We start from the raw sequence: 27,093 nt of genomic DNA, 5'->3' as shown, positions 1-27,093 counted from the left end.
TGAATTTAACCGAAACAAAGTTAGCGTAACTGCTCTCCAGAGATGTCTCCCAGCAGCCTGTATTGTTTCAAGCTGAGGTCATCCTCCTCGCAGCCCGCACCCGAACAAAGGCCGTGGGTTTATTACCGGCCCCGGCTGTGTGAAAGGAAACGCACCGCGACTGTGTCTGAAGGTGAACTGATCCTCGCCAAAGATTGTCGGCCTTCTCAGGCAAATTGGGAGGCTTTCCAGACTACTCCAGCAAGGTGATCCGCTCGTTTCCGGAGAGACTCGGTGCCGGTGACCGGGGGCTGTTTGTGCGCGTTTGGCTGGGTACGTGCTGTACTCTGACATGCCCCCCACGGGTCTCCTCGCATACACACCAGCTCACCTCCCCCAGATGGAGTCACGGCCTGTTTCGCTTCAGGATGTTTCCTGCAGGTGTTCATCTGCTGTGTTTTGAAGCTGTTTTTGGTTCCTGTAGAGTAGCGGTGTTGACAGAGGCATCCTCAGGTCGACGTCCTTCGGGGCATGAGCCTGTCCGGGCTGCTTACCCCCCCAAACCCGCAGCCCACTGTTTTCTGAGGCACAAGCACCCTCATAGTCTCTCCGCCTCCGGGGCGATCGACACTGACGGTCGTTGAAAACAAACCGGGAAGATTGGGGTCGGCAAATGGAAGGAAGCACTGTAACGGATCGGCTTGGCCATGGCGCGTTGTCGCTGCTGCCCGTTCGAGGGGACTTGTGAAGTCGTTCCCATGCAGGCCATCTGCCTCTCCACACTAGACAGGGGGCTTAGCCTTCCGTCGCAGCCCCGCGCCATCGCCATTCGGTGGCCGAGAGCCGGGGAGCGCTCGTTTGCAATCCCTCAAATCGCAAATGGCTCTTTGGAACGCCCCCCAACCCCCCTAAATGGGCCCCACCTGGACTCGTGGCCTGCCAGCCAGAGACAGTGTGAAGCCGGCTCTTCTCAACAGATTCGCTTCCCCAAGAGGCCTGACTGACAAGAACAGTTTATTTCTTTTTTGTGAAGGGGGGGTGTGGGGGGGGGGGACAACTCAAGTATGCACTGTTAAATTTTGCACCTGCATCATGTTGCAGAAGTGTTAGGAAAAGCTGCACACGGACTCTCCTCTGGCGTGGCCAACACAGAGACTTTGGACGCCGCAGTGTCGGAAGCAGGCGAGCGTTTGGCCTATTTGTTTGACACGCTTCTGCTTTTTTATAAGTGAACCCTTAGGGGGTGACCTGGTGTGGACTGCAGGACTCTGACCGGGTAACGCAGTGGGTTCAAGAATAAGAGGGAGAGTGGGAGAGATTATCATGACACAAATAGTTTCATTTTGTTTTGCCTTTTCCTGGAACATTTGTCCGTGTTTGGATGACTGTATAGATAGTGCATCATGAGAACCCACACCACTTGATCAGCGCAAAAAGCCCCCCTGCCCCCCCCAGCTTCGGCGGAGCGATCAACCTCAACGTGTGGAGGGAGACCAAACACATACCCCCACCCCACCCTCTCCCCCTCGCCAGCCCTCGTTAGAGCGGGATTAAAAAACCTGCAATTATTTCAGTGACCTTAATTGTCACTCGACGGGAAAATATGTAATTAGCGCACGTTTGCACGCCTGGCACACCTGCCGTACGCCGGGCGGTATAATGTCCGCTTTCAAGAAACGGGGGATGGTGCCAGATTCTGTCACTGCCAGTCTCCATCGGGGGGGGGGGGGGGTGAATAGCACATTCTTGGAGATTTTCAGGGCCGCTAAAAGCCGTGTCTGTGTACGGGAGAAGCGGACTTTTGGAGGGTGGCACAATGGGGGCCACATTAGCACAACAGTGGGGCCATTATATCGCCGCCCACCTTGTGGCCCCCGCCCCGCTTTACTCACTTCTGGCCCATTGTCGCCTCATAATGGGGCTTGTACATTTCTGAAATTCCCCCATTATGCCGCTTATTAGGGTCGGTGCCCCTTGTGGCTGTGCTGCAGACGCACATTAGGGTGGGGCCATGTCCCCACTGCCCCCACCCATGTTTGTTGTCACACCTCAGGTGGGGTGAGGTGGGGTGGGGGGGGGTTCATACTCACAAAGGTGAACGTCAGGGCACGGCGGTGGTTGAGGAGACAGGCGGGGTCACAGTGGCGCCCCCCATGTCCGTGGAGACGCAGGTCGGCCCTGAAGGACAGACACGTACCTGTCATAAAAATGCCACCCGTGTCGCTAAATTAGCTGTCCTACATTCGAGCTCAAAGCTGTAGAATCTGTTAATGAAACCTTAAAGGGAAGAATTCTCACACATAAGCCGGCAATGGAGGGCTACTCACTCATCAGACTGTGGCTTTTTTACAGTATTCTTATGGTAAATGATGCCCTGATGGCCTCTTGGTCTCACAGGTCAGGGATTATTCACAAATGTCTTTGTATCTCTAAATAGTTTATCAGGGACCCAGAAGTGCGGTTACAGCCTGTAAAAGACTATCAAACGACGCCCCTCATGAGGAAGTCAAAGATGAAAAAGGCGTTTTGGCCGCGTGCAAGAGGAAGGCCCACTAACGAAGGCCTGCTGACAAAGACCTGCTGACGAAAGTCTGATGAGTATTCAGCAGTGATCCGCAGGCTGTCGATCCACTTGACTAGAATGTTCTGTCCTGCATAGCTGCCCCACAGGTCACACACACAGGGGAGGGGATGGGGGGGGGGGGGAGCACACATCTGGCACACCACAGGTGCCACCGGGGGCCAAAATACTGTGATCCGACTGGTGTAAAGACAGAAAACTGACAGGTGCTGGAACTTTTCTCATTTTTAATGGCCTGAATTAGTCATGCTTTGTTCTCTGCCTTCGTTTCATCCTCTTCCTTGTGCCTGTCTGCGTTTTCCACCTTCTGGCCGGAGCTTGGTCAGTGAGCGAAATCCATGATGCTGGGGGGGTAACCCAAAAACAGCGATAACAACCCTTAGCTGGGTTGGTTCTTGAACATCCCTGCCGTTTCCCTGGAACCCCTGTTTCGTGTCATTTGACCTGCTCTCCGTGGTGCCAGAAGCTTCAGATCGGCAGCACCTGCTTAACTTTCCCTGAGCAAATGCTGGCGTGTTTCTGTGCACTCAGCCGATCCATGGTATCTAAGGTAAATACGGTAATGGCCCCTTTAAGGTAGTTTAATGGCCAATTGGGAGTTGTGTTTACGGAGCGATAAAAGGAGATGACAGAAACCTGTTAGGCGTGTCTGTGTGTGGGCAGGGGTGGGGGGACAGGGGCGGCATTACGGAGTCAGCGATGAGGGATGGGAATATCTGCACAGAAGTCTTGCTTGGCTGCAGCCACTGAATGGCTCCGCCCTGATGCTTATCTCAGCCATCAGTTGGTCAGCGGCCCAATCGAACACCATTACGGCATGGGTCGCGGCAGCCAACCCTGCCCATCTACCCACGCTTCCCCCCCAGAACCGCTGGCCTTTTTTTAAACGCGGTGGCCCCCGTGAAGCACTTGTGGTGTACAATGCCCTGTAACATTTTGAACCCTGCAGCTGAAAAGCATGCCCCACCCCTCCCCCGCCTAGCTAGCTCACGCAGGCTGTCGCAAACTGGTGGGAAGCCCAGAAGAATGACGGACTTCGGTCCAAGTTCCTATTTTCCCCCGAGTCAAGAACAATTTGAGGTTTTTAGTGCTTCTTTTCAGGCCGTAAATCGCTTCAAGATCCGTGCAGAAAAATGCAACGCGCTTCCTCCCTCCATTGTGACTGGGAGGCCTTTTACACGCCGGCCACTGGGGGCGCCGTCCTTGTGAGCGGATCAGCTGCATTTGCCCTTCTGCTTCCTCCCAAGCATCGACTGCTGACCCTGTCACTGCAGCCGCTTATCAGAGGCGGACCTGTAATGGGGGGGCTTGTGACTTCCTCTTTCTGAGCCTGGATCTCAGAGAGAGATGCGGTGCGGCGGGGCTGCAGCCAGGCCGCGGGGGGCGGTAACGCCTCATCAGCACTATCCAAAGTTGCTGGTTTCAGTACCGCTGACCCACATGAGGTTACCGCGGTGAAACCGGTCTTTTGCGTGCATTTACCGCTGATGCCAGGCCCCCTGGAGGACGTCCCGTTGGACAGGCGGTCACGCCGCGAATGCTAACCTGCATCAGATCTCATTTGAATATTTAAAGCTCTCATTACCGTCATTATGATTAAGTATAAACATCATTAATTAAAACGCTTACTATTAGCAGCGGTAGGACTAGCCAGTGCTAGCGTTGGCATGGCTCGTGGCATGCGGTTCGGTGGCGTCCTCGTTATCGGGGCCGCCGGCTGTGCCGTCACCGCGAGCCCGCCGCGCCACCCCCGTTCCCGGCCAGCCCCCCAGACAGCACTGTGACGTACCGGATCTCTCACATGCACGCTTAATTAGGCCTGGGGTGTAGCCGGCTTCTAATATTTATAAGCTTGGGTATATTTATTATCTGTGTCATAATTGTTTCTTGGGGGGCGGGCAGATACTTGCCTACCTACCTTCTCTGACACCGACACCCTGTTAAATAAAAATGGCATCACGGAAAGGAATTAGAGCTCTTTGCCCCCCCCCCCCCCGAGCCACCCAACCCCCCCTCCACCCTGGCTGCCCGGGTCGGTTTCTTGTTTTGTGAAACGGCTTCACTCTATTTTGGCTGCTGGAGTGTGGTGCTGTCACATGCCAGCGAGTGCCACTTGCCCGGCCAGAGCACCATCAGGGCCGCCCGCTTCCTCATAAAACTCCTTGTCCCTTTTGTTCGGGAAGGTGTCATATCACGGGGCCTTTTTCTCTGTGGCTTTCTGAGAGCAGCGGCAAATGGTGGCTCCTGTCCATAGGAGAATTCACAAGGGTGATGTTTATTTTAAAAAATACCTACCCTTGTCCTCAAAATCTCACCCGCCCCTCCCCCTTCCTCTCTCTCTCCCTCCCTCTCTTCTTCCCTCTGTCTCTCTTGCTCTCTCTCTCACTGCCTGCTTGGGAATGAAAAAAGACACCGACTCTGTGCTCTCCTTTTGGGACTGTAATTAGAAATCATGCTCGAATCTCCGTAACCCCCCCCCCCCCTCACTGTGACGCAGCGAGGCTGCGGGGGCCTTAATGAATGCTGCTCTGAATGGGATGACAGGCACTTGTGGGAGACCCATTTCAACCAAGGTGCTTCGTACATATAAGATTATGTTTGCTGTAACAGTCCTGGCCACGCTTTTGCCTGTTTGGTCTTGGACTGATTATCCTCTGAGATATGAAGACGTCAGAGCTGTTTCCTTTGCGCTGGGCTGATAGGGCGTTGTGGAACTGACCAATCATGTTAAGGATGGTTTCAGTGCCTGGTCATCCAGAGATTTCTGTGGTGGGTGTGGGAGCGAGACAGACTGCCCTGCAAACCCACCAACTTGGGGTGTGGCTCCTGGGCTTGTGGTCTGTTGGTTCTGGTCACTCCTGGTCCCTCAGTGGGCCTGAGTAGGCTACAGGTCATCCCAGACATAGCTGAGAGTCGTCATACCCTAGCTGCGCTTTTACCACGTTCCAAAGGGGGGGCGTGCTTTTATCCACAGAAGAACGACTTACAAATTAAGCAAGCCTCTTCAAGCAGCACCCCCCTCAGGACCCACACCGTGCCACCCCCCCACCCCCACCGGGGACCTGTGACAGTTCAGAAGTTTGGCAGTGAATATACAGGGACCCGATGCAGTGGGAAGGACCACTCTGCCTCGGGAGAGGGGGTGCGGGGGATTACGCCACGTCGAAAGTGGGGTGGCCAGCTGCTGCTGTGGGGGGTCCTGCTTTCTGATTTTATTACCATGACGCCATGTATTTTTTGGCCTCGATGGCAGCTTGGATGCAAACTGGGATTTTAAAACAGAGGGCGAGTGTACGGAGGGAGGAAAGTGCCGGTAACTGCACGAAAGGTTGGCCTTTTCTGTAGGCCTCCCTCACGGGAGTGTGAGACCCACATTTCAGCCCTGAACTGCTCTGGCAGCGAGGCCGGGTCCTATCTGAAGGTGTTGGGCTGTTTATTTATTTACTTGCTTATTTTCGGCTTCGTTAACCTAGTTCTGTGTGCCCGTTTTAGCAGGCGGGCACTTTTTCAGAATGGGGACCCACCTGTACATGCTGGGGGTTTGGCCCTACATGGCACCAAGGACTGGGGGAGCTTTTGGGGGCTGATGTCAGCTTTTTGAGCCCTTGGCCCCAGAGTCCTACTGCTGCGGCTCGACCAGCCTCTGGTCTTTTTTTTTTTTTTTAGACAACATTTTCTAGTAACTCGTTCCTTCTTCTCTTCTGCAGCTCACGCTTTCTTAGCTGATACTTTTCACCCCCTGAAGGGTGTCTGCTCCTCTGCTTCTGCACCGATTCTGACAGGCCGGGTCGGCTTCCACTGTTACCAACCCGCTTTCGTTTATAATCACACTCTCTTACCAAGTCACCCACCTTCCCCGCCCCGCCATCGTGGTCAGGAGCGGATGGGGTCCTCGCCTGCCCCGAGTGTGTCACTGCAGATAAAGAAGGGGAATACCGAGTGCCCGTGGAGAGGGGGCAGGGGGGTGGGGGCCGACTTGTTTCAGCAGTGCTTTTTTTGACCCGATTGTCACGTCTTACGCGTGCAAGTCACCTGGCTCCCCAAAGACCGGGTGACATTGTCTCCTGTAAATCCGCTCATGGCCCCTTGCCACGAGATCACTTCCTTAAGCGGCGCGGCTCAAAACTGCAGCCGTTTTAACCAGCTAAAAATACGTATTTTTCCTTGAAGTCAAATGAGGTGTTTACCTGGCTAAATATAGCTCCCCTTTGGGGGCAGATATTTCTCCTTTTACCCGTGCGCTAGGTGGGTGTAGCCTCCGGCCATCCGAACCATCCGGAGAATTTTCACCTGGACACGTGAATTATTTACAGACACAGGAAGTGGGCGCCTTTGTGGCCCTCAAAGTGCTTCATCATGGCGAAATGTAGTTATGCATGCATTATTTATCTGAACCTAAGCAAACTCACCGCCCGGCAAGCATGTAAGAAGTGTGTTTTGCGGAACTTGGATGGCCTTTGTTTAATGCCAACATGATTATGTCCAGGGGTGTGGAGGTCCTGTCGTGGGTCCATGCCAGGCCATTCGGGCACGGAGTGTAACGGGGAGTGTAGCAGTGCGTTGTTGGCTCTCGACAGCATACATGCGCCTTAGGTGAACTGAAAGGCTGACTCATTCCTCTTCACAAAAACATACAGATAAGATAGTTCACACGTTTGACCTCCCTCCCTCCCCCCTGCTCCTGTGCTTGTACCCGGGGTGTCGGCAGGGCCTTATCTGAGGCACGCAGCCGTCGCAGCCTCTACACAATGAGCGCGCCGCCATCGCTGTGGTCCTACTCGCCTCGGCAAGGTGGACGTTCTTAAGTGCAGCTAATACGCTGTGGCCAATTTAATCAAACGACCCCTTTGAAATAATTCGCTATGTTTTTTAGCTGTTACTGGTGCTTCTTTTCACACTGCCGCCATCGTATCCCCCCCCCCCCAGCCCGCTGTGATCTTCTCGCCTGATGCAGTTAGCTACAGAGACTGCCCTGGGCGCTTTCCCAGACGTGGTTCAGATGCATTCCGATTCGAGTTTAAATGACGTGGGATAACGAGAAGGTCCAGGCTGTTTGGGTTGGGGCACTTGGGCGGGCGCTCCATGTGGCTGGGTGGTGGCAGTCTGTGGCACCGCGAGGGAGGTGTATTTTCCGTGGGTGCAGACTGCCTTCCAGGTTACTAGGTCACATGTTCCACTGTGGCTGCCGGGGGTGTGGGCGATTAGCCGTTATCTCAGGGCGACTATCATTCCCTGCAGGCCGCTAGGACAGGTATTCAGGACCCCCCTTGTCAGAGTGAGATTTCAGCCCCATTTTATGGAGGCCAACCATCTGGGGGCACCGCCCGGTGACTGGTCCTGACACAGGTGCCTGGTTTTAAGCCATGAGTGTGAATCACATTGTGAACCACAAAAACCCCACATGAGGAAAGACACCAAGCACAGAAAGTTCTTTGGAAAAAGGTGAAATGCTAGAAATAAAATGGACAAGGGTTGTTGGGCTTGTGGGAGGTGAGGGTCCTCTGTCGAGGGGGGGGGGCAGCTTGTAAATTTATCAGTCCCCCTAGGCGGTGCGCTAGCCAGATGCATGACGTTCAGAAGACGTGTCCCGAAAGAGGAACTCTGTCATCCCTCACATGCCGCGCGGCCGTCGTCCGCATGTGAAACTGCCTGCCTGGTTCCTACCTGTCACGCCTGCACCGCCCTGGAGACGCGCGTGTGTTCCCATGACGACATTGACCATAACACTTGCAGACCACCCATGATGTGTAGTCTGGCCCCCTTAGGATTTCCTGAAACACCGCTAAAGTATATTGTTACCTAAAGGCTTTTAAAAAAAGGGGGGGGGGGGGGGCAGGGATACTTTATCTTGTAGGTGATTCCTCTAGGAGCCAAACCCTGCTGTTTTCCTAAGGAATCTGGACATTTTTCTTGGCTCTTGTTCAGTGTTTTGGGCTGTAAGGAAACCCCCCCCCCCCAAAGGTATACATTTCTGTGCCGGGACTTCTAATGTTTTATGAAGACAGGGGGCTAATTTGGTGGGGCCTGGGACGTCGCCGGGGCCCAAGTCGCTCTTTTGTTTTTCGGCGAGCGGCTGATTCAAACAAAAAGAGAAAAAGCAGCTATTTTTGCTCTCAAAGGGTGCGAGGCACTTTAAACATCCTGTTCAGATGGAGAGATATGTGGCAGGAAGGGGGCGCTCTCCAGGTGACCCTATACGTGAGACCCTGTCCGCTTACAGTACATCCCCTTTAAATGTTCAATGATAGATCCCCCCTCCCAGCCTGTATGGACGACCATGTTCCTTTAGCCTGCTTTCCAGAGGTTTGCAAAAGCCGGGGTCTGGCTTGGGGGGGGGGGGGGGGGGCGGTTGGGGTGTATACCTGTCCTGGATGTCGGGATCAAAGGCAAACGGAAGCTCCTCTCAGCGTGCATGTAGAGGGAGTCCACGCGTTCAAAGCTGCAGGTGCGGGGGGGGCACTTTTCCTTTTTCTCTGGGTGGGGTGGTGGGGGGGAGGCATAAGGAGAGGATTTCTTATCAGGTATGCACTTAAAAGGGGCTTCTCAGTGCGGGGGCGCCATGTAGGGGCCGGGACGGCAGCATGAAAAGCTTTTGTTAAAAGTTCGACTGGGGACCCAGTTTCCTGTGCCTGCTAGAGCCCCCCCTTCCCCCGCCCCCTTCCCCAGAGCACGCTGATCTTCCTCTGGCCCCGTCGAGTGCACTGTCTTTGCAGGGGGACCCAGGGCCCATCCCACCCTGCGGCCTGCCGCTGCAAGATTAAATGCCGCGATGCAGACAGGAAAAGGCAGGGCCGCGGAAGACAAAAAGGCCCAGGGATGTGGGGGGGAGATAGCAGGCTGGCGGCGGAAACTGCCAGGCGGGCAGCTTAAAAACATTGCCCCCCCCCAAACCTCCCACTTTTAATGACAACCTAGTCCCGTTCCTGTGAGAGAGAACATCTGAACATTTGTCGTCTTAGGAAAATAATTCAGGTGCTTGTTTGGATTACAGAAACAGAAATGTTTTTTCCTCCAGAGACGTGCTTAAAAGTTAAAAAATTTAAAAAAAGTACATGACAAGGTTCTGGTTCTGGACGGTGGATCAGAGACTCGCAATACTTAGCCATGTGTTTTGTAGCTATCAGCTACCACAGTACTGTAAATACCACCAGCCGGGTTTGTTTCAGAACACAGGAGCTTTTAAATGCGCTGAACTTTCGCGTTTAAGTCCGCCTGTAAATAAATAAGCCTCTCTGGCCCCTGGAGGGATTGCTGAAGTGCATGGAAGTTGTCTCCCCATTGAACATTTCCTGCCGTTTACATTGTTCAAATTGCCTGCCAGAGATGGGCCCAAGCGGCTCTGCGCAGCTCATATGGCTTCCGGTTTGGACATGAGCTCGCCGGGGGATTCGTCGGCTCCAAGGTGAGCTTCCCAAGGAATTCCCAGGAAAGAAATATCAGACGCTGGTATTCCAAATAGTTTATTTCCCATCTTTCTGGGAAGTGAGATTTCGAAACGCAAGCATTGACCAAGCCTGACGCACCCACACTTGAAGGCAACGCACGTGTGTTTCTCTCCACGGCAAGTAACAGCAGCCCCCAATTGCAGTGACGCCCTCTGGTCTCGTCGCTGTCAGACGCCCGCGCTCCGCCGCTGCAGCGATGGATGGCCGCCATCGGCCCGAGCCGCTCCAGTCTCCCTCTGTCGCTTCCCAATTAAAGGCAGGGTCATTATAAGTTGATTAGGAGTAACGGCCTTCCTCGACGTGTTTGCTGATATTCAGTTGTTAATGAACAAATTTAAGCCCATTGAGCGAGTTTGCAGCTGTGAGCACCCAGCTAATAATGGCTTCCCAAAGACAAAAGATTAAGGAAATGGCATTACGGGCACATAACAATGGCGGCCTTCTCCAGCCCCAATGACACGCTTTTTCATTTAGAAATTGTTTCCTTTTCGCGTTCTAGCTGCCCTTAGAGCACTGGTCCATTCGCAGGGTGTGGATGAGGAAGCCGACCTCCGTGCTGTCAGGGAGGGCTGGTGAATTGTGGATGCGGGGGGGTGTCTGGAAGGGGCGTGTGGAAGGAGTAGGACAGTGAGGTAAAATTGAGGACAAACAAGTGAAAGCATTTGTTGGAGATGTAATCTACTCATCAATTATTCCCCTCTTCCCCCAGCCACCCCATGCCTCCAATGCTAATTAGCACCTTTCGTACCCCAGGTACTGCAGCAACTACGTGTCCCACTCCCTCATGCTCCTGATCAAAAAAACAGGAATGTTAGAAGTAAACGCGGGGGGGCTCAGAGTCAAGGCGTGTGTCTTGGTGCGTGGGGGGTATTCTTCCCCTGTCCCCTTCTGTCCCACTCCAACTGCTCAATTATGTAGGGGATGTGCACATACATCGTGGAACACCCCGGAACAGTCATGCATGTAATCACGGGAAGGAAGGCACCCCCCCGCCCCCCAACCCCCATCCTGCGTTTTAATTCGCCGCGTGTCCCGGCTGCTCACATTATGCTGGTAACTGAATTATGGTGCTGGCACCGCCAAAGTACAAATGGAAAGTGCCGGAAGTGTGTCAGGGTGGCCTGGTCAGGTGACCCAAGGGGGGCAGGGCCAAAGCCCCCCCATCTTAGAGGTAACTCCTGATGTGTCAGAAGTGGCCGTTAATTACCTCGGCAGATACAGTTTGACAGAGAGGAGAGTGATTTCTGGTCTGTTTAAGGCCTTTGTTATGCAGTCCTGCTTCTGGGTCATAATGCAATAAACATGGGGGGGTGTTTTCTTGAAGAGTGCCCTGTTAGAGGTACAATAGGTATCCTTAGCATGAGAAAGCCCCTGGGAGGGGGGTCCCATGAGCCTCCGTGAGCTTTCCAGTGAGGTAATCGGTGCAATGGGATGTTTTAATGTACAACGTAGACCCCCTTGTTGGCATGGGTTGGCTCCGTCAGCTGGTGTGGGTCATGACTCACAGCCCCCCTTCAATGCAGATATCCTGCTCACAGCAGCTAATTGGGGAGCAGCGGCGGTGGCGTCAGGCTGGGCTGCATTCACAGGCCCCCTTTTCCCCGGGGGGGGGGCACGGTGGCTGGGGGCCTCTCATTTGCTGATTGGAGAGTGGAGGTGGCGGGATGAAAAGGGGCCACATTTCCTGCCGGTCGTTTGATACCTGGTGGGGATGCTATTCAGGTGACAAAGATGGTGGCACCGCGGGGGGGAACAGATGTGATTTACACACTTATTAGCATCTGAAAGGGGCGCTTGCATCGGGTCAGCCCGGGGCGCTGCACCTCACCTGGGCAGCTCCCCTTCTGATCTTTATCCCATCTGAGGGTACCCTGATCCCCCCCCCCCCCTTCCAACCCCTTTAAAGCTCCCTCCCCCCCGTGACCCCCAGCTGGTGACTGGCAGAGTTTTATGACAGTAAGCGGTCCCTCCATTGCTCGGAGCCCAGATGCTATTCAGAAAATGTGACTTCACACCGATTTTGGCCTCATTGTGTTTAAGACACATCAGGCAGCACCCTCCCCCCCCCCCCCCCCATACACACATACATACACACACACAATGGCCAGAAACAATAAAGCTCGTTTATGTAAAAAAAAAAAAATCCAAGATACAGATTGTCTCCGGTTTATACCTTTGACACATTTCCAGAGTTTTTCACTGTTTGTATTTCTCTCATAGGTAGACACACTGTAATCCACACTGCCAGAACGCATGTGCATTCAGGCTGCCAGGATGGTGTTAATGGAAAGAGCTGTGTTTCAGGCCTGTCACGCAGGCTGCCAAGATGGTGTTAAGGGAAAACCCTATGTTAAGGGTCCTATCATGCAGGCTGCCACGATGGTGTAAGTGGAAATCACTGTGTTAAGGGACCCGTCATCCACGCTCCCGGGATGGTGTTAAGGGAAATGCCGCTGAATGAGTTGTTCTCCTGTGCTTAACGTGGCCTCGGTCGCTGAACGCGCTGGGTGAGTGTGTGTTTCTTAACGTTTTGACACGGCTGTTCGCTTCAGTGATTTTGCGGGGGGGGGGAGGGGGTGGTAAAACAGGTGTGGATGGGGCACCAAAGTGTGGGGGGGGGGGGTTTGGGGGGCTGGGTATACACGACAGACAGAATGTTGTCAGGTGCGCGTCTCTGCGCTCGTCAGGGACGGCCCCGAGGCTGCTTTCGGGGCGATGGTGAGGTAACCTTGACCAGGGCACGTCGCTGTTTGGATACTGCTGTTATCTCAGGGTCTGCTGAGTAGTTTTGGTTTGTCTGAAAAGGTGCAAGGAATTTGTGGGAACAAGAAGATGCCTTGTGTGTTTGGGAATGCTGGTAAGGTAGGACCTTTCAGCTGAGGCAAACTTTGTCCGATTTTCTGCAAACGGTGCAAAGAACTCACCCCCGAACAGCTCCGGTACAGTGTGTAATTAGGAGCCACGTTCTGCTTTAACTGTTATTAGCGAAAATCGTACAGTGATGTTCCCTGGCACAGCAATGTGTTATTTCACCATTGTAATTAATCATAGAGGAAGTGTAATAAATTTACAATATCAGATTGAAGGGATACTGTATATAGATTTATTAATGCTTTTAATCAGTTCTGGCAAAATTAATTTTGCACTGATTGCTTACATTTGAATTTGCATATCGTTAGCAGAGCTCATTTATTTTTATGTATTCCGTTTTATTTAAATGGAGAATATAGCCCTTCAGCGACGACTGCGCTGAGCTCTTCGCCATGCCGTGTTGGGAGACGCCGTCGCTTGGAAAGAGCAAGGACACGTGTGTTTTCGACACTTCTGAGCAGTCTTGCTGCCCTTAGGAGTCTTTCCCGGCGTAACGCACTGTGGCGCCTGCCACACCTTTCCGCCACGTATCGAATTCACTTTGATTTTAGCCGGGCACTACGAGTGCAGCTGCACAGGAACGAGACACTGTACCCCTACACACTGCGTGATGCAGTGTCATTTTAGCAAAAGCATTTCCCCACGTCCTCAGTGCCTGGTTCAGGGGAAAGTGGTGAAAGAAAGTTGTCTCCAAGCATGCAGAGCTTCTGGAGATGCCGCTTTGAAACGTCCGTCATGCAGCAGCGTAGAGCGCCCTGACACTGCTTCTGCTGTGCCACGGGATATAGGGGAAAGCTGGATGCAGCGCTGCCAGTGTCACATGACTGAGGAAGCCTTGACGTGCTCCCCTGCGTGATGTGACCGGGAAAGGTTGGGACCAAGCGCAGTGTTTTTGGTGTTTGTGTGTGTGTGTGTGTGATATGAGGGGAGGGGAGGCAGGTGTGTCTTCCAGAACTTTTTGCTTGGTTCAGGCCAAGTGTGATGCCCCCCCCTCCCCAAACACCTACACACCACAAATGCAGAAGGACTACCGTTAAAAATCCTTCAGCTAATGATCCCGTACTTCATGCCTCCCGGCAGCGCCTTGCCCTCTGTGTCTCCACAGGTGCTTTCGGGGAATGTTAAGGCGATGTCCGGACTGCTAACCCTGGGTCCCGTCGGCATGGGGCACCGCTGCGGTTCCGAGGCTGCCTTTTTAAATGTAGTTCATGTCATTCACGGAGGAGAGCGAGCTGTTCCCGGCTCGGGGCTTTTTTGGGGTCGTATGAATATTTAATGAGCAGCCTGATTTCTGAACGTTTAAAAACCTCTTTGATCCCTTGCCGGGATGTTGGATTCACCTGGTCCGGGACAGAGCCGCTCGGAATCGGTAGGGAGCGGACAACAGGACGAGCAGGTGCCGGCCCGTTCCGATTAAATTTAACGCTGCCGCACACTCGCGTTTTCCGAGGTACGAAATCGCATGAAACAGAAATGTTCTAAGTAGTTTACTGCATTCACCGAGGACAATAAACATTTTTAAAAGCTTTTATACTGAAAGAAAATAAGAAATTGTCTGCCTTTGTGTCGGGAAAGTAGCAGCCTGCTCGAGCCTGGAACTGGAATCGTTTCATCCTCCGAAACGTTTTGTGTGTATTTGGTTAGTTACAGTAATTATAGCCCGTAACTGACAGCCAGAATCACGCAGGAGAAAGTAAGGGGCTGTTTTCTCGCGCGAGGGCCCCACTGCAGAACATCTGCTGAGAGATTTGCATATTAATTAACCCATATTAACTCTAATTATTCTGGGAAATTATCAAATAAATTAAATTTTCTAATTTTAACCTTTCTTTGCTTGATGGATGTCAGAGCAGCAGGAAGTACAGGAAACCTCACCTGGGCCGGGCTTTTTCGGACGGGCCGGACCTTTTGTTTGACATCTCCCTGCCCCCCCAGGCCCAGCCCCCAGTTTGCTCTGTTTTTCTTTCTTTTTTCTTTTCTTTTCTCTCTCTCTCTCTCTCTCTCTCTGCTGCTCGAGTTCTGTGGGCAGCTCTTCTGTTTCTTTCTTTCTTTTTCTTTCTTTCTTTTTTTTTTCCTCTTGGCTCCGGCGCGCCGCACAGGCCCCGGACGCGGTACCATGTGTGAGCGGGGGGCACAGATGGCCGAGCCGTACCGGGCCCAGGAAAGGTGGGCTCTCCGCGGAGGCGGTGGGGAGGGAGCTCAACACCTCCCCCCTTTCCAGCCTGTTGCTCTGGCCAGTGCGAAGAAACGGGACTTTAATTCAATTTGGGGGGGGGGGGGGGGGGACAGTGGCTGGATGTAACCGTCCATAAAGACCCCACCCCCCCGACCGTCACTCACACACACAGACCCAGACACACATGCTGGGGAGGGGGAGCCGCTTTACACCTCGCTGCATTTTGGCTGTTCGCCTCTGGGAAGCGGCCCCCTTTCTCCCGCGAGGCCTTTGTCCTCCCCCGTCCACCCCGCCACGGTGACCCGGAGGCCAAGCACGCTCCGATACGACAGGGATCCTCCGGAATGTGCAGCAAATGCAAACAGGGAAAGCACCTTGGAAGGCACCAGTGCCACACCGAGCTCAGTCCATGTGGAACAGGCCAGCCCTGTTTTAGGACTCACTCTCTTTCGGCAAGAGTTTTTTTTTTTTGTTTAACAAATTTGTTTTTCTGTCCTCTTACTCTGGCTGTCATGTGATAGAGGCCAGATTGCCCAGGAAACAGCCTATTCAGGGAGCTGAAGGGCTGTGAAAAGAAATTATGACAGTTAAAAGGTCAGCGGTAAACCTTGCAGGAGAGGCACAAGCCAGCGACCTCATTTCAACTTTAATTCTCAGCCCCCGTGCCCCACCCCCACTTCCATCAGGTGACCCCGAACCCGCTCTCATGACACGTGGAGGAGAGCAGCAGGTATACTTATGTAGGGATCTCGTCCACTCTGGTTAGAGAAGTCCACCGTGGATGCCACTCCGAGGCTGGGTATCCCGCTGTGGGAGCAGAGGGAGGTGATGTGGGGCGCGGGGCAGCGCGTCGGCAGGGATTCTGTAAACGGTAACATTCAGGGTACTGCCAGAGGGGGCACGTGCTCATTTATGGCTCTTAAGCCTGCGTGATTCACCGGTTTCTATCTGACTTTGCTACTCGATTCATCGGGAGTTCACACCACCTGTTGCTAAATGAGCCGCTGTCGCAGCTGCTTCGGGCCGCAGGTCAGAAGGGGTGCTGTGGGGTGGGGGCTTCTCCCCCATCAGGTTGCATTTTTCCTGGTCAAGAAGCCCCTTGGTCTCTCTGTGCTGCACCTTACTTGGAGCTTGTGGGCATCCTGGTATCTGCCTGATTCCATCCGCTTTTTAGAAAGCGGGTGACAAATAGTGGTGGTATCCGTCCTCCGAGCACGGGGGGGTCATTACCCGGGACCCCATTTCTCCCTATCACACCCTAAATGATTACGACCGTCTCTCATCTGTCCATCTGTATTTGTCTGCAGCCCAATGTGATCTTATTCTTACCTCCCACTTGCACATCTTCAGTAAGCCCCCAGCCTCAGAAAGATGAGTCACAGTCTTTCGATTCCCCCCCCCCCCCCCCCATGCCAACAGTCATTTTGAAAGGTGCTCATCACCGTAATCAATACAATATACATCGCTAGCAGCTGAACTTGCGCGTGTGGAGGCTGCTGCAATAATTCGAGAGTCACAGAGGGTTAGGTGAAGAGTTTCTAAGCCTAATATTAAGCACGACTCCATCAATTATGAATGTCACTCTAATTATCCGTGGCATTCAAAGAAAGACGATGTCCCTTTTATTTACTTGAGATCCAGAGAAAAAAAGGAGCAAGCGAAATCAAACAGGTAGCATCAGTCAGAAAATGTCAGCAGAAATCGCCTTTGTTATACATGACACTCGCACGAAAGCGGCGGAGAATGGGACGTGTCAGCGAACAAGAACTTAGCCAAGAAGTAAACATTATAATTTCTTTGTCTCTCCCTCCCTGAATGAGCACAAAAGATTGATTAGCGGAGAGGTGAGGGAGAGGAATAATGGTCCTGGTGACATTAGCAGGTTGGAATTATTGCGACGGGAAGCACAAAGCTCCACAGCCCGACATCCGCCGCCAGGATCTGTCACATGTCACTCGAACAAAACGCGCTTTCTCAAGTTTTGCGCCGCCGTGCTCAGCTGAATAAGTCGTACTTCACCACCCCCCGCTCACCCTCCCCCCACCCGCCACCGCAACTCCGTGGCAATTTCAATAACCTGCCGGCAGATCACATTTAAAGTCGCCGCGCCCCCTTTTCACCGGGTCCTTGCACGCTGCCTTTTGTGTGCCGGGTCTCACCCCACCCACGTGGGCCGGGAGTGGGCTGGGGGGGGGGGCTGGCATGGGGGGGTAGCCCGTATCGGGGCCCCTCTTTACTCGAGTGTCACTCGGGCCCCTTGTCTCAGGGGCCGGCGGGGACAACGTGTCGAAGGTCGGGGGCCAAGGGCCATGCAGCTCACAGGACAAGCTGGACACATCCGGGGAATATTCCGGGAATGAAAAAAGAAAAAACAAAAATGACATACATGGAACAAAACACAAGGCCTGAGACTTGATTTCGGTCGCAGACAAATAACAGTGTTTGTGGCCGTTTGAAGGAAGTCATAGTTTAAATGAGCTTGTGACGGTCTGAGCAAGAAGGGAACTTTTCCCTGCCTCTTTACTTCCACTTTTCCTTTCTTCCGTGTCTGTCCGGGTTTGAGGCTCCTCGGATATTATTCGGAATGCCGCCACAGAGGAGCCAGCCTCTGGCCTTTTAAAACCTGTCCACCTCTAGATAAATTAATTCATTCAGTCTGCCAGCTTCGTTGTCCTCACTTTTCATCCTGTGATCAGCTTTTTTGGGCGGTGTTAGTGATGGCGGGTGTGTGTGTGTGTGTGTGTGGGGGGGGGGGGGGGGGGGATGATAGCTTCCCAGGACTCCAGGTCTTTTGTTTACCCCACAAAGGGGGGGGGGGAGTCTCCGGCACGTTGCTAAGAAATGGTTAAAATCTTGGGGGGGGGGGGGGGTCCCTTAGAAGAGAAATCGAAGTTAAAAGCCGCATTATCAAGTCCACCAAGGTATACGTGGACCACACAGTTAGCGGCACGTCTCACTTTCCCCATCGCCCCATCCCCCCCATCTCCGGGGGCTCTGCCCGGTCTGAACTTGCCTGAACCCTGGTGGTCACACCTCTTGAAAAGGTTTTGTTTCCCCCGTCAATTGGTATTCAAACCAGGTCAGCGGATCCAGCCGGGCCCCCCGGCCCCCCGCCCCTAGGGCCGTTTTCATTTTAATTTGCACCTGTTGTGCAGTTGTTCCAAAGGCAAGTACGGGCGCGCGCATTATAGCGCCGTCGCATTATGAATAGATATGCGAGCGGTAATCTCTGTGTCACCCGTGCCTCCACCCGTCGGCCCGGCCCGGCCCCCTGGCTCCGCTCCTTTTCTCCGGTACCGACCCGGGAAAATGCGGCTGTCGCTCATGATCTGTGTCTGTAAGGCCTGGAAGGGTTTGGAACGGGTAGTCAGACACTCCGCTTTCCAAGCGTCGGTGCTCGATATCTCCATATTGCCGCATTTCGGGCCACAAGCGGAGCTCCAAAACAAACCTGGAAATTGTTTTTCTTGTCCTTTTTTTCCGCCTGCTCCCTCACCCCCACACCTCCTTGTGTCTTAAATGGGTTCCCATGATGTCATGACTTTCATTTCTTCCTCCCCTGCCCCCCTCCCCACTTCGTTCCGCGTTCCCCCCTTCTTGCCCCCCAGTCAGGCACGTCCGCAGCTGGCTATGCTGCCGCCTGGCATTTTTTGACTCTGGTCCGTCACTTGGCGCCGTTTATGGATCGGCACGTGAGCCCGGTGGCCTGTTTAGGTTCCCAGACCCTATTTACAGGAGGGCCGTTCTAAGAAAAGTGTAGGTATGTCTGGAGACCCACAACTTGGGTCTCGGCTACGTGGCGTTCCACTGGCTCGCGGATTCCGGGAAACGCCCCCGAAATCATGGTCTCTGGGGAGAGTCCCACCCTGGGGGGACTGAAAATGTGAACACGGGGGGGGGTTGGCATACCACGCCAAGGCCTGATATGTGGGGAGATATTCAGGGCAGAAGCTAATCTGGATACAGGCTGCGGGGGTGGGGGAGTGGCTTCTCTGGTCATGTGACTTTTGAAATGTGCGCCGTTTGCTAAATATCACAGCTATGTGGCTGGCGTGGCCCTAGGGGAATGGCAGCTATGCCACGCCACCCCCCCCCCCAAGCCTGTTAGCATCCGAGGCTGGTCTCACCGCCATGGCTGGAAACTGGAAACTATTTCACTGGCCTGTCCAGCAGCTGGGCAGGGAATCCAGTCCAGAAACAGTCGGGGCGAGGCCCAGCTCAGCTGTGACACCTCAGGGGGGTGGGCAGAGGGGCAGGAGGCTGTTCTTGGATGGCCTGGTGACCATCGTGTGGCGCATCTCGTTTGCAGTGCTGAACTACGAGAATGTGGTGGAGACGGGCTCGGAGACGGACGAGGACGACAGGCCGTTGGTCCCTGAGGAAGACAGCCTCCTCAATGGAGACAGCAGCCCGGCGGGCCTAACCCACCCCGAGGCCTCGCCCCGTGCCGGCCACGCCCCTTCGCACAGGGACGACGAGGACGAAGACGCCAGGGACGGTGGGCCGGAGCTCCCCTGGCATGACAGCGATGTCCTGCAGGTCTCACTCGACGGTACCGGTGAGTGACGGGGTGGTCAGCCAATGAAACAAACATCCTTGGCAACATTCGTATGGGCCTCCTTTCGGAAATGCCTCGCCCTCTGATTTATAACCCGCAGTGCTTGATTTCTATAGGGGGAGCATTTATCAAAGAGGGATATTTCTCCGTCTTCCATGTTTTAGCCTAAAATCACAATCCTTACGCTTATCTCGGAGCTGCCGCCGGTCGGGTGACATCGCTGCCTTGTCTGTATCCGCGAGGCGGCTCCTGCTGTGTCTTTAATGTGACTCCTTCTGTCTTTTTTTCTTCCACCTCATCCAGAGCACAAGGCCTAATCGGGGGGACCTGCTAGTGGGTGTTTAAAAGACAAATACTTTTAATTAGGGGCAGAGGATAATCATTAAAGGAAGGCAGGCCGCTGCAGAAGTCATTAACAATCTTAAATGAAATTTTTATTTTTACGATAGCCATTTACATGTATAATAAGAGCCGATGATTCTCGGGGCGCCGTGACAGAGTGTGCGACAGCCCATTTAGATGAGCCCGGCCTGCTTCTTCATTCCGCCTAATGAACCGGAGGAGAGAGAGCAGAGGAGGCCGTCCGGGGCTTTGAAAATCCACCGGAATCCGAAAGGAGGGGAGAAAAGAGAGAAGGGGAGTGTTTGTGGAGGAGGGTTTGACTCGGCAGAGATTATTACCGTCATCACCATAAAAAAGCTCCGTGAAGGCTAATCGATGCAGGTTTTGCTAAATCGCAAGGCAGCGCCACGCATCGGGAGCGCGGCGTTAGATATCCGACGTATTAATAAAATAATCGTGGGTGAAGATAAGCACATACCGCCTTTGTACAGTGAAAAGGAGGATTTATTTATTTTTTCAACTGGTGCCTGGATGTCTTTATTTACGCTGTGTTGCACAGGGGAGATAATGCGTCTCTGATGTGATAAAGTGTCAGGCCTTTCGTTAGTGGGATGTTGGGAAGCTCTCTGCTCCCCCCCCCCATCCCCACCCTCCCCGGTGCCTCTCTGTCTGCCGTGATACCTCAGCACATAACTTCACCCCGAGATAAGCCCGCTACATCTCCCCTGCCTCGACACTTTGTCCACGGGACACATGTTTAAGTTCGAGAGTCTTGTCGAGCTCTCGTGGCGTGTCTTTTCCAGAACACTCCACCCCTCCACCCCCGACCCAGCGCCACCACGGCACAGCCACAGTTTTGTGCTTGGAGTCGTCCTTGACATTTTTATCCACACCGGTGCTGGACCCGCTGTGCCGCATGCCTCTGTCACGGGGCTAACTGACAGCTCCTTTAAATAAATCACCTGACTTTCTCCACACGCTCCCTAAAAAGGTGCCGTTTTCTTACGCCGATTCCCAGAAAGCTCCGGAGGAAATGTGTGGAAGGTGGCGCCGAGCTCTCCTCTGCCACGAGGCCAGGAATGTTTTTGGAAAAAAATGGATCAATAGTGCTGTGAATTGTGAGAGTGGGGGCTGACAGGAGAGTGTTCATGGGCGTGATGGTTTCAGACTGTGGCAGGAAACTTACACAGCCCCTGAGCCCCCCCCACCTCACGTGTGCCCCGCGTTCCTGATTTATCAGGTACAGACACAAAGGGCAGATGTTAAGCCACAGTACATTTCCCGTTACACAAGCGTCCGTCACCTAATCCGCTGAAGTGAATTTTCAGAGTAAGAATTTTAAAAATGACCCCTCCCCCCCCTGTCTGCCGGGTACAGGAAACACCAAACGTGAGTGGGGGGGGGGGTTGCTGGTGTTAGTCCACCTCCTGGTGGAAGGATTCTTGTACTCTGAGACTACCAAAAGCAGAAAGGGTGTTGCTCTGGGGTTAAAATAAGCTGGTTGTGCCGTATCACGGTCACTCAGCAGATCCAAGAGCTGCAGCCGGTATTTAAAGACCCTGTCGAGCCTCTCCACCACTCAGAGTGCAAAGGGGGGAGACGAGGCGCTCGCTAATTAGCACCCGGGAAATTGTGTGCTGCAGAGGCACCTGTGAGCATCTGCATGAGACGTGGAGAAGTGGCGGCACGTGACTCTGATGTCATCACCGTGGGACGGCTGCACTCCAGACCTCCCACGTGTCCACAAGTCGGCCTTGGCGTCCCTCATACTGTTTATCTGCTCATTCTCATTCTCACGCGCCATTAGCCGTACCTCCTTTTATCTGTTTAGTGCAGAAGGAAACTGTTTTTGTTTCGCAGGGTGGTACCAGCCCAACGGTTCCATTTAAATATTTTTAAGGCCCTGTGACTGCTGCAGAACGATTGTTTTTCTCCCCTAAATGAACGAACCATTTTACATAAATTAATCGTTGTCTAACATTATGCACGTTATGTGAGAAACTGAGTATTCCTGTCGTGTCAATGGCAAATCTGTCACAGCAGTTTGTTCCACTCGTATCAGCGTGTTTCTTTTTTGATGTTAAGTTTTGCAACACGCATCTCTGAAGAGTTGCATATTCTTGCAGGCCCAAACAAACCCAGTAATCAGTTAGCCTGATGATGAAGCTGGAGTGATTTCATAGCCAGGGATGGGGACGTGGAGGATGTAGCCGCAGGTTCCCGGCAAGATGATGCGTGTGACTCCACAGAAGTGGACCATGAGCACCCAGGACAGGCAGACACACTTGCTATATTTACAACGAGGAACTGTCATTCTCGGAAATACCTTGATTTAATTTCGGAGACACGGCGGATGAGGATTCGGATGGGGGGGGGGGGGGGCTCTTTAAGTTAATTGTGCATATGCAGCAGCAGTGGTGGCAGCGTCCTCGTGTTGACCGTGCCGGGGTCCGTAGCCCTTGTCTTTATGGCACTGTCCATCCATCAGCGGGATGTTATTTATCACCATCGTACCTGCGCCTGGGGCGAATTGGGCTGGCATTTCCGGTACAGCTTGCATTAAACTGATTGATAATTAGATAAGAGAGGGGTCGGGAGATAAAGCCTTGTATTATAAGTTACCTCCCTCCCCCGCGGCGTTACTCGCCCCCAGCAGATCTTGGCTTATGCTTCCTGGTCACTGAGTTGCCTTTCACTATGAATGGTAGATGGGGGAAGAGGGGGGTCACAGCCCACCTGACCAAAGAGGTCCATTCAGCTATCTTCCCTCTGAGGGGATGTTGGTTTGTCTCATTTGTTCTGACTCTTAATCCTTCCCATCTCTGTTTCCCCCCCTCAGATGATATGAAGGATGATTACGGCCCCATGGAGACTGAAGAGCCCGTACAGGAACTAGGAAATGGTACAGGTGAGTCTCCCTCTATCTCTAGACACGTCGGGCAGAGCTAAGCGTGTTTCTGGAACGGGGTGGAGTTTGTGTATCTTTGACCAGGGGGGAGGGGTTTATGTATGTACATTTGCGCATGTGTTTATTCTCCTCTGTGGCCTGTTGGAGACGTACAAACCTGAATCCTACCTGCCATATCTAATTAAGCGGGCAAAACTGATTTCCGCCCACCAGCCTCGTGGGAATTAAACTTCCCCCTCATGATATCATCCAGGCCGCGGCTGACTGGCCACACAGACGCCCCTGTGAAAGGCCGCCACGGCATGCAAACTGCTCCTCCGACTCCCCTATCCCTTGGGCTTCCTGACACTCTTTTTTTCTGGAGAGTAGTTTGGTTTCCATAGAAATAAAATAAATGTGATGTTCCATTGAGGCTCTGATGTTTTTGCCTGAGCAGCAGAGTGTTTGCGTTACGTGGCCGCCGCTGCGGCAGCCTAGGTGTTAGTCAATCGATGTAATTCCCCTAATGAGAAACACATACAGTCCACGCTGCGTCCCATTTGAGATTTCCGTCACACGCGGGGGGGGGAGCATCTCGGCATGTTTTCTTAGTCGCGGGACGCGGCCGACATCACAGATTGTAGCTCATTGCACAATCAGATTTGTGCAAATTTGATTTGTCTGGCTCGTGTGCTCTCAGAGGCGTTGGCAGCAAAACCTTACGATATTGACTTTCCCAAACCACCGGTGGGAAATAGTGGAGCGGGATGGTCGGGCTGTCTCCCCATCACCGCTGTACCGAGAATGGAGCATTGTGGGTATGGGCCATGCCGCATGGCGAAAGTCTCCACCTTCCCCACGATTCCACATGCTCTGACATTTTCTAGTTACTTCTCGATGGTGACATAATCCTCCCAACTTGACCTTTTGCAGATTGGACCGTAAAATGTTTACAGACCACAAAGCACCAGCGTGTGAAGATTACCTTTGTGCCCGTCGAGAAAGCCGTCAAATTAATTGGCGTCTAGTAAACGTAAAGCACCACCGTGTAAAATGCTACCTTTTTTTCTGCCCCCCCCCCGTCATGTTTGGATTAGTAACAGCAGCCGTTGTGCATCTAAATGGGGAAAAAATGCTATGTTATCAAGGAGACCGGAAGTGGCTTTTCCAGGTTGGCGGTGTTTGGGCCGCAATCAGCCTGTGCCACCAAGCCCTGTCATTTCCCGCCTAATGGGTGCTTGCGCTGTTCATGATTACGTGAAGCTATCTCAATTTCCTACCGCTCCAAGCTTCCTGAGCACGAGAAAACGTAGGGGACATTCCGAGATACGACCACGTCTTCATCACCCTTCCTGCACTTCCACGTATCTCATTTCCTGTTTTTCTTTGTTTTTAACCCATGGCCTGTTTGTACATCTTACACATTTTGGCCTGTCTTCCGTAAACCAGAATTGCCAAAAAAGAAAAATTTAAATAAAAAAAGAATAAATAAAATTAATTTATGATAAAACGTAAATAAAAAATGGTTTCTGACTGGCTTGAACTGAATATCAGGAATTAGATCTGCCTTAAAAGATTTATCATTTAAGCATCGTAATCAAATTTCACATAATTTGAACTATGAGAATGGAGAGGTGGAATTGGCAGGCCGTGCAAATGTGATTTCCATGTAAGCGTTTGTGCCGTAACTGGTAATATGTTTAAAGCAGAAAGGTTTATCTTTGAGAGCTTTTCTACCATCCGGGATGGTGCTTGTCCGGGGATTTCTGATGTTCGTGGGCGTTTTCTGACAGGGTAACATTGTAAAGTGTACACTCACCACATCGCTCTAAAGGGTTTTATTCTTCACCTCCTAAAAATTCAAATGTGTTATTATTATTATTATTATTATTATTATTATTATTGGTTTTCTTTTTAGGAAATCCTGAAAAACCTAGGGGTAAAAAAATATTTTCTGTTAATGACTTTTCTACTTTCTTTCATCTTCTCAGTGAACAATGCCAACTGCCCTTTGGAGTTGCTAGACAGGAAATCCCCCAAAACCCAGTGGTTAATGATGATGATGTTTCTTCCTCTCTCCCTCCCTCCTTCCGTCTTCACAGTAAAGAGCGCCGACTGCCCTCCGGACTTTGACGACTTCTTTGTCAAGCGGAAGCTAGAGGACGGTGAGAGCCACGTGGTCAGCATCGCCGAGTACCTGCAGCGGGGCGACACCGCCATCATTTACCCAGAAGCCCCGGAGGAACTGTCTCGCCTGGGCACGCCCGAGGCCAACGGGCTGGAGGAAAATGGTAAGAATGCAGGGAGTGCAGCGGAGCGGCCTGCCGGAGACCCGGGCAGCTGTTGCGTTTGCAGATTCGCCGAATGTCTCTGTGTTTACCTTTGGTGCTTGGTAGCAGCTGTTAGGGCCCGAAACCCGATAGTACACCCCCAAAATCCCCAGGGGAAAAGACGGCATTGAAGTGAATTGGATTTATGACGCATACTTCATAAGTGATGAAAGTGTGAAAAATGGCCAATGACCCAATCAGAGACGTTTGGTAATTTGAGGGATTCAACATCAGCAATTGTTAAAGCTGGACCCCTGAATGGAGAAGACAAGTGAGCAGGTCATAAAGTCAGATTTTAATATTTTATAGATAATGCATTGTGTTGTGTCTACTGCTTATGTAGTGTTTTTATGAAGCTTTTTTTGTTAAAGTGTGTGAAAATCACCTGTCTATGAAATAATTTGATCATAGCCATGTGAAGGTCTGTTATTGTTATGTTATGTGAATAAAACCACATGTCTAACAAAGGTGCACATTTCTGGACTCTGATCATGCTGTCACGGAATAGAAGGCTGTTTGTGTCTGTTTGTGTACATGTGTGTCAGTGTGCAAGTGTTCATTTGTCTGTGTGTCTGTGAGTGTATATGTGTGTCAGTGTGTGAGTGCACGTGGGTCATGTACATTTGGTCCCCACAATTGATAAAACCTGTTATATTGATGTCGTGGGGACCACCTCTGCTGTTCACAAGGATAAATTCAATTTTATTAAAATCTGTCACTGCAATCAAAAAATTAAAAATGCCAAAAGTCTAGTATTTTGTTTGGTTACTTATGGGTAAGGTTAGGGCTGGTAAAGGGTTAGTGTTGTCATTGTTGGGATTAAGGTTTTTCCCATTTAAATGAATGTATAGTCCCCACAAAGATATGAACACAAACATGTGTGTCCATGTGTGTGTGCGTTTGCGTGTGTGTGTGTCCGTGTGTGTGTGTGTCCATGTGTGTGTGTGTCTGTGTGTGTGTGCGCGTGTGTGTGTCTGTGTGTGTATGTGTGTGTCCGTGTGTGTATGTGTCTGTGTGCGCGTGTGTGTGTGTGTGTGTGTGTGCACGCACGCGCGTGTGTGTGTGTGTGTATGTGTCTGTGTGTGTGCGCGTGTGTGTGTGTGTGTCTGTGTGTGTGTGTGTGTGTGCACGCGCGTGTGCATGTCGGGGCACGGCTGCCAGCCTCGGCGGGCTCCGCTCTGCAGAGCAGATTGCACGGATACCTCCCATACCACTCCGGGCATCACGCCCATTAGCTGCCATTGATTCACTGACCTTTTGGCCCGCTCTCCCGCCCCCCCCACCGTTCCCCCCCTGCCCCCCCGGCTCCTCCATGTCCCCTCCGCAGACCTGCCACCTGGAACTCCAGATGCTTTTGCCCAACTGTTGACGTGCCCCTACTGCGACCGCGGTTACAAGCGGCTGACGTCGCTGAAGGAGCACATCAAGTACCGGCACGAGAAGAACGAGGAGAGCTTCTCCTGCCCCCTGTGTAGTTACACATTTGCCTACCGCACCCAGCTGGAGCGGCACATGGCCACGCACAAACCAGCCCGCGACCAGGTGAGCGGGGCCCCGCCTCTCAAAGGCTTAGTTATTATTGTTATTTCCATGTTGTTTTGAAGATGCACGTCCTTAAATGGTAATGCTTTTAACTGAGGCCCAAATGCTTTTTCCAATGGCCTCCTTTGATATAATGTAGCATTTTGTTTTAATCAAATCATTTCCCAGCCACAAACATGACTATAAGGCTTTATATCTGAGCAAAATAGCCCCCCCCCCCACCTTAATTTCACTATAGTTCGCAGCCCCGGTTTATAGAAGTGTGCCTCTAATGTCCCGGCCTGCCTGCCTGACCTATGAGCGAGGCTGGCAGGGGTGAGCACTAGGATGGACTCGTATCAGAGTGAAGCCTGCTTGGCCCTTTTTTGGCTGGCCTGCGATG

The 27,093-nt window shown here is 52.4% G+C and overlaps 1 protein-coding gene across 4 annotated transcripts in view; it reads left to right on the top strand.

Moving 5' to 3' along the window:
* LOC111849484 (zinc finger E-box-binding homeobox 2-like) overlaps window positions 1-27,093 on the top strand; it is a 60,187-nt gene that overhangs the window by 24,903 nt on the left and 8,191 nt on the right. For 2 of the 4 annotated variants that reach the window (XM_023822394.2, XM_023822390.2), the window contains exons 3-6: window positions 19,362-19,610; window positions 22,792-22,860; window positions 24,942-25,130; window positions 26,497-26,711. In XM_023822394.2, coding sequence (XP_023678162.1) covers window positions 19,362-19,610; window positions 22,792-22,860; window positions 24,942-25,130; window positions 26,497-26,711 — 722 coding nt within the window. Of the gene's footprint in view, window positions 1-19,358; window positions 19,611-22,791; window positions 22,861-24,941; window positions 25,131-26,496; window positions 26,712-27,093 lie in introns of all 4 variants that reach the window. The other 2 variants (XM_023822393.2, XM_023822389.2) reach the window with 1 other exon arrangement.

The sequence above is a fragment of the Paramormyrops kingsleyae genome, chromosome 1 (assembly GCF_048594095.1).
Source record: "Paramormyrops kingsleyae isolate MSU_618 chromosome 1, PKINGS_0.4, whole genome shotgun sequence".
Taxonomy (NCBI): domain Eukaryota; kingdom Metazoa; phylum Chordata; class Actinopteri; order Osteoglossiformes; family Mormyridae; genus Paramormyrops; species Paramormyrops kingsleyae.
This window is presented reverse-complemented; position numbering and strand designations above follow the sequence as displayed.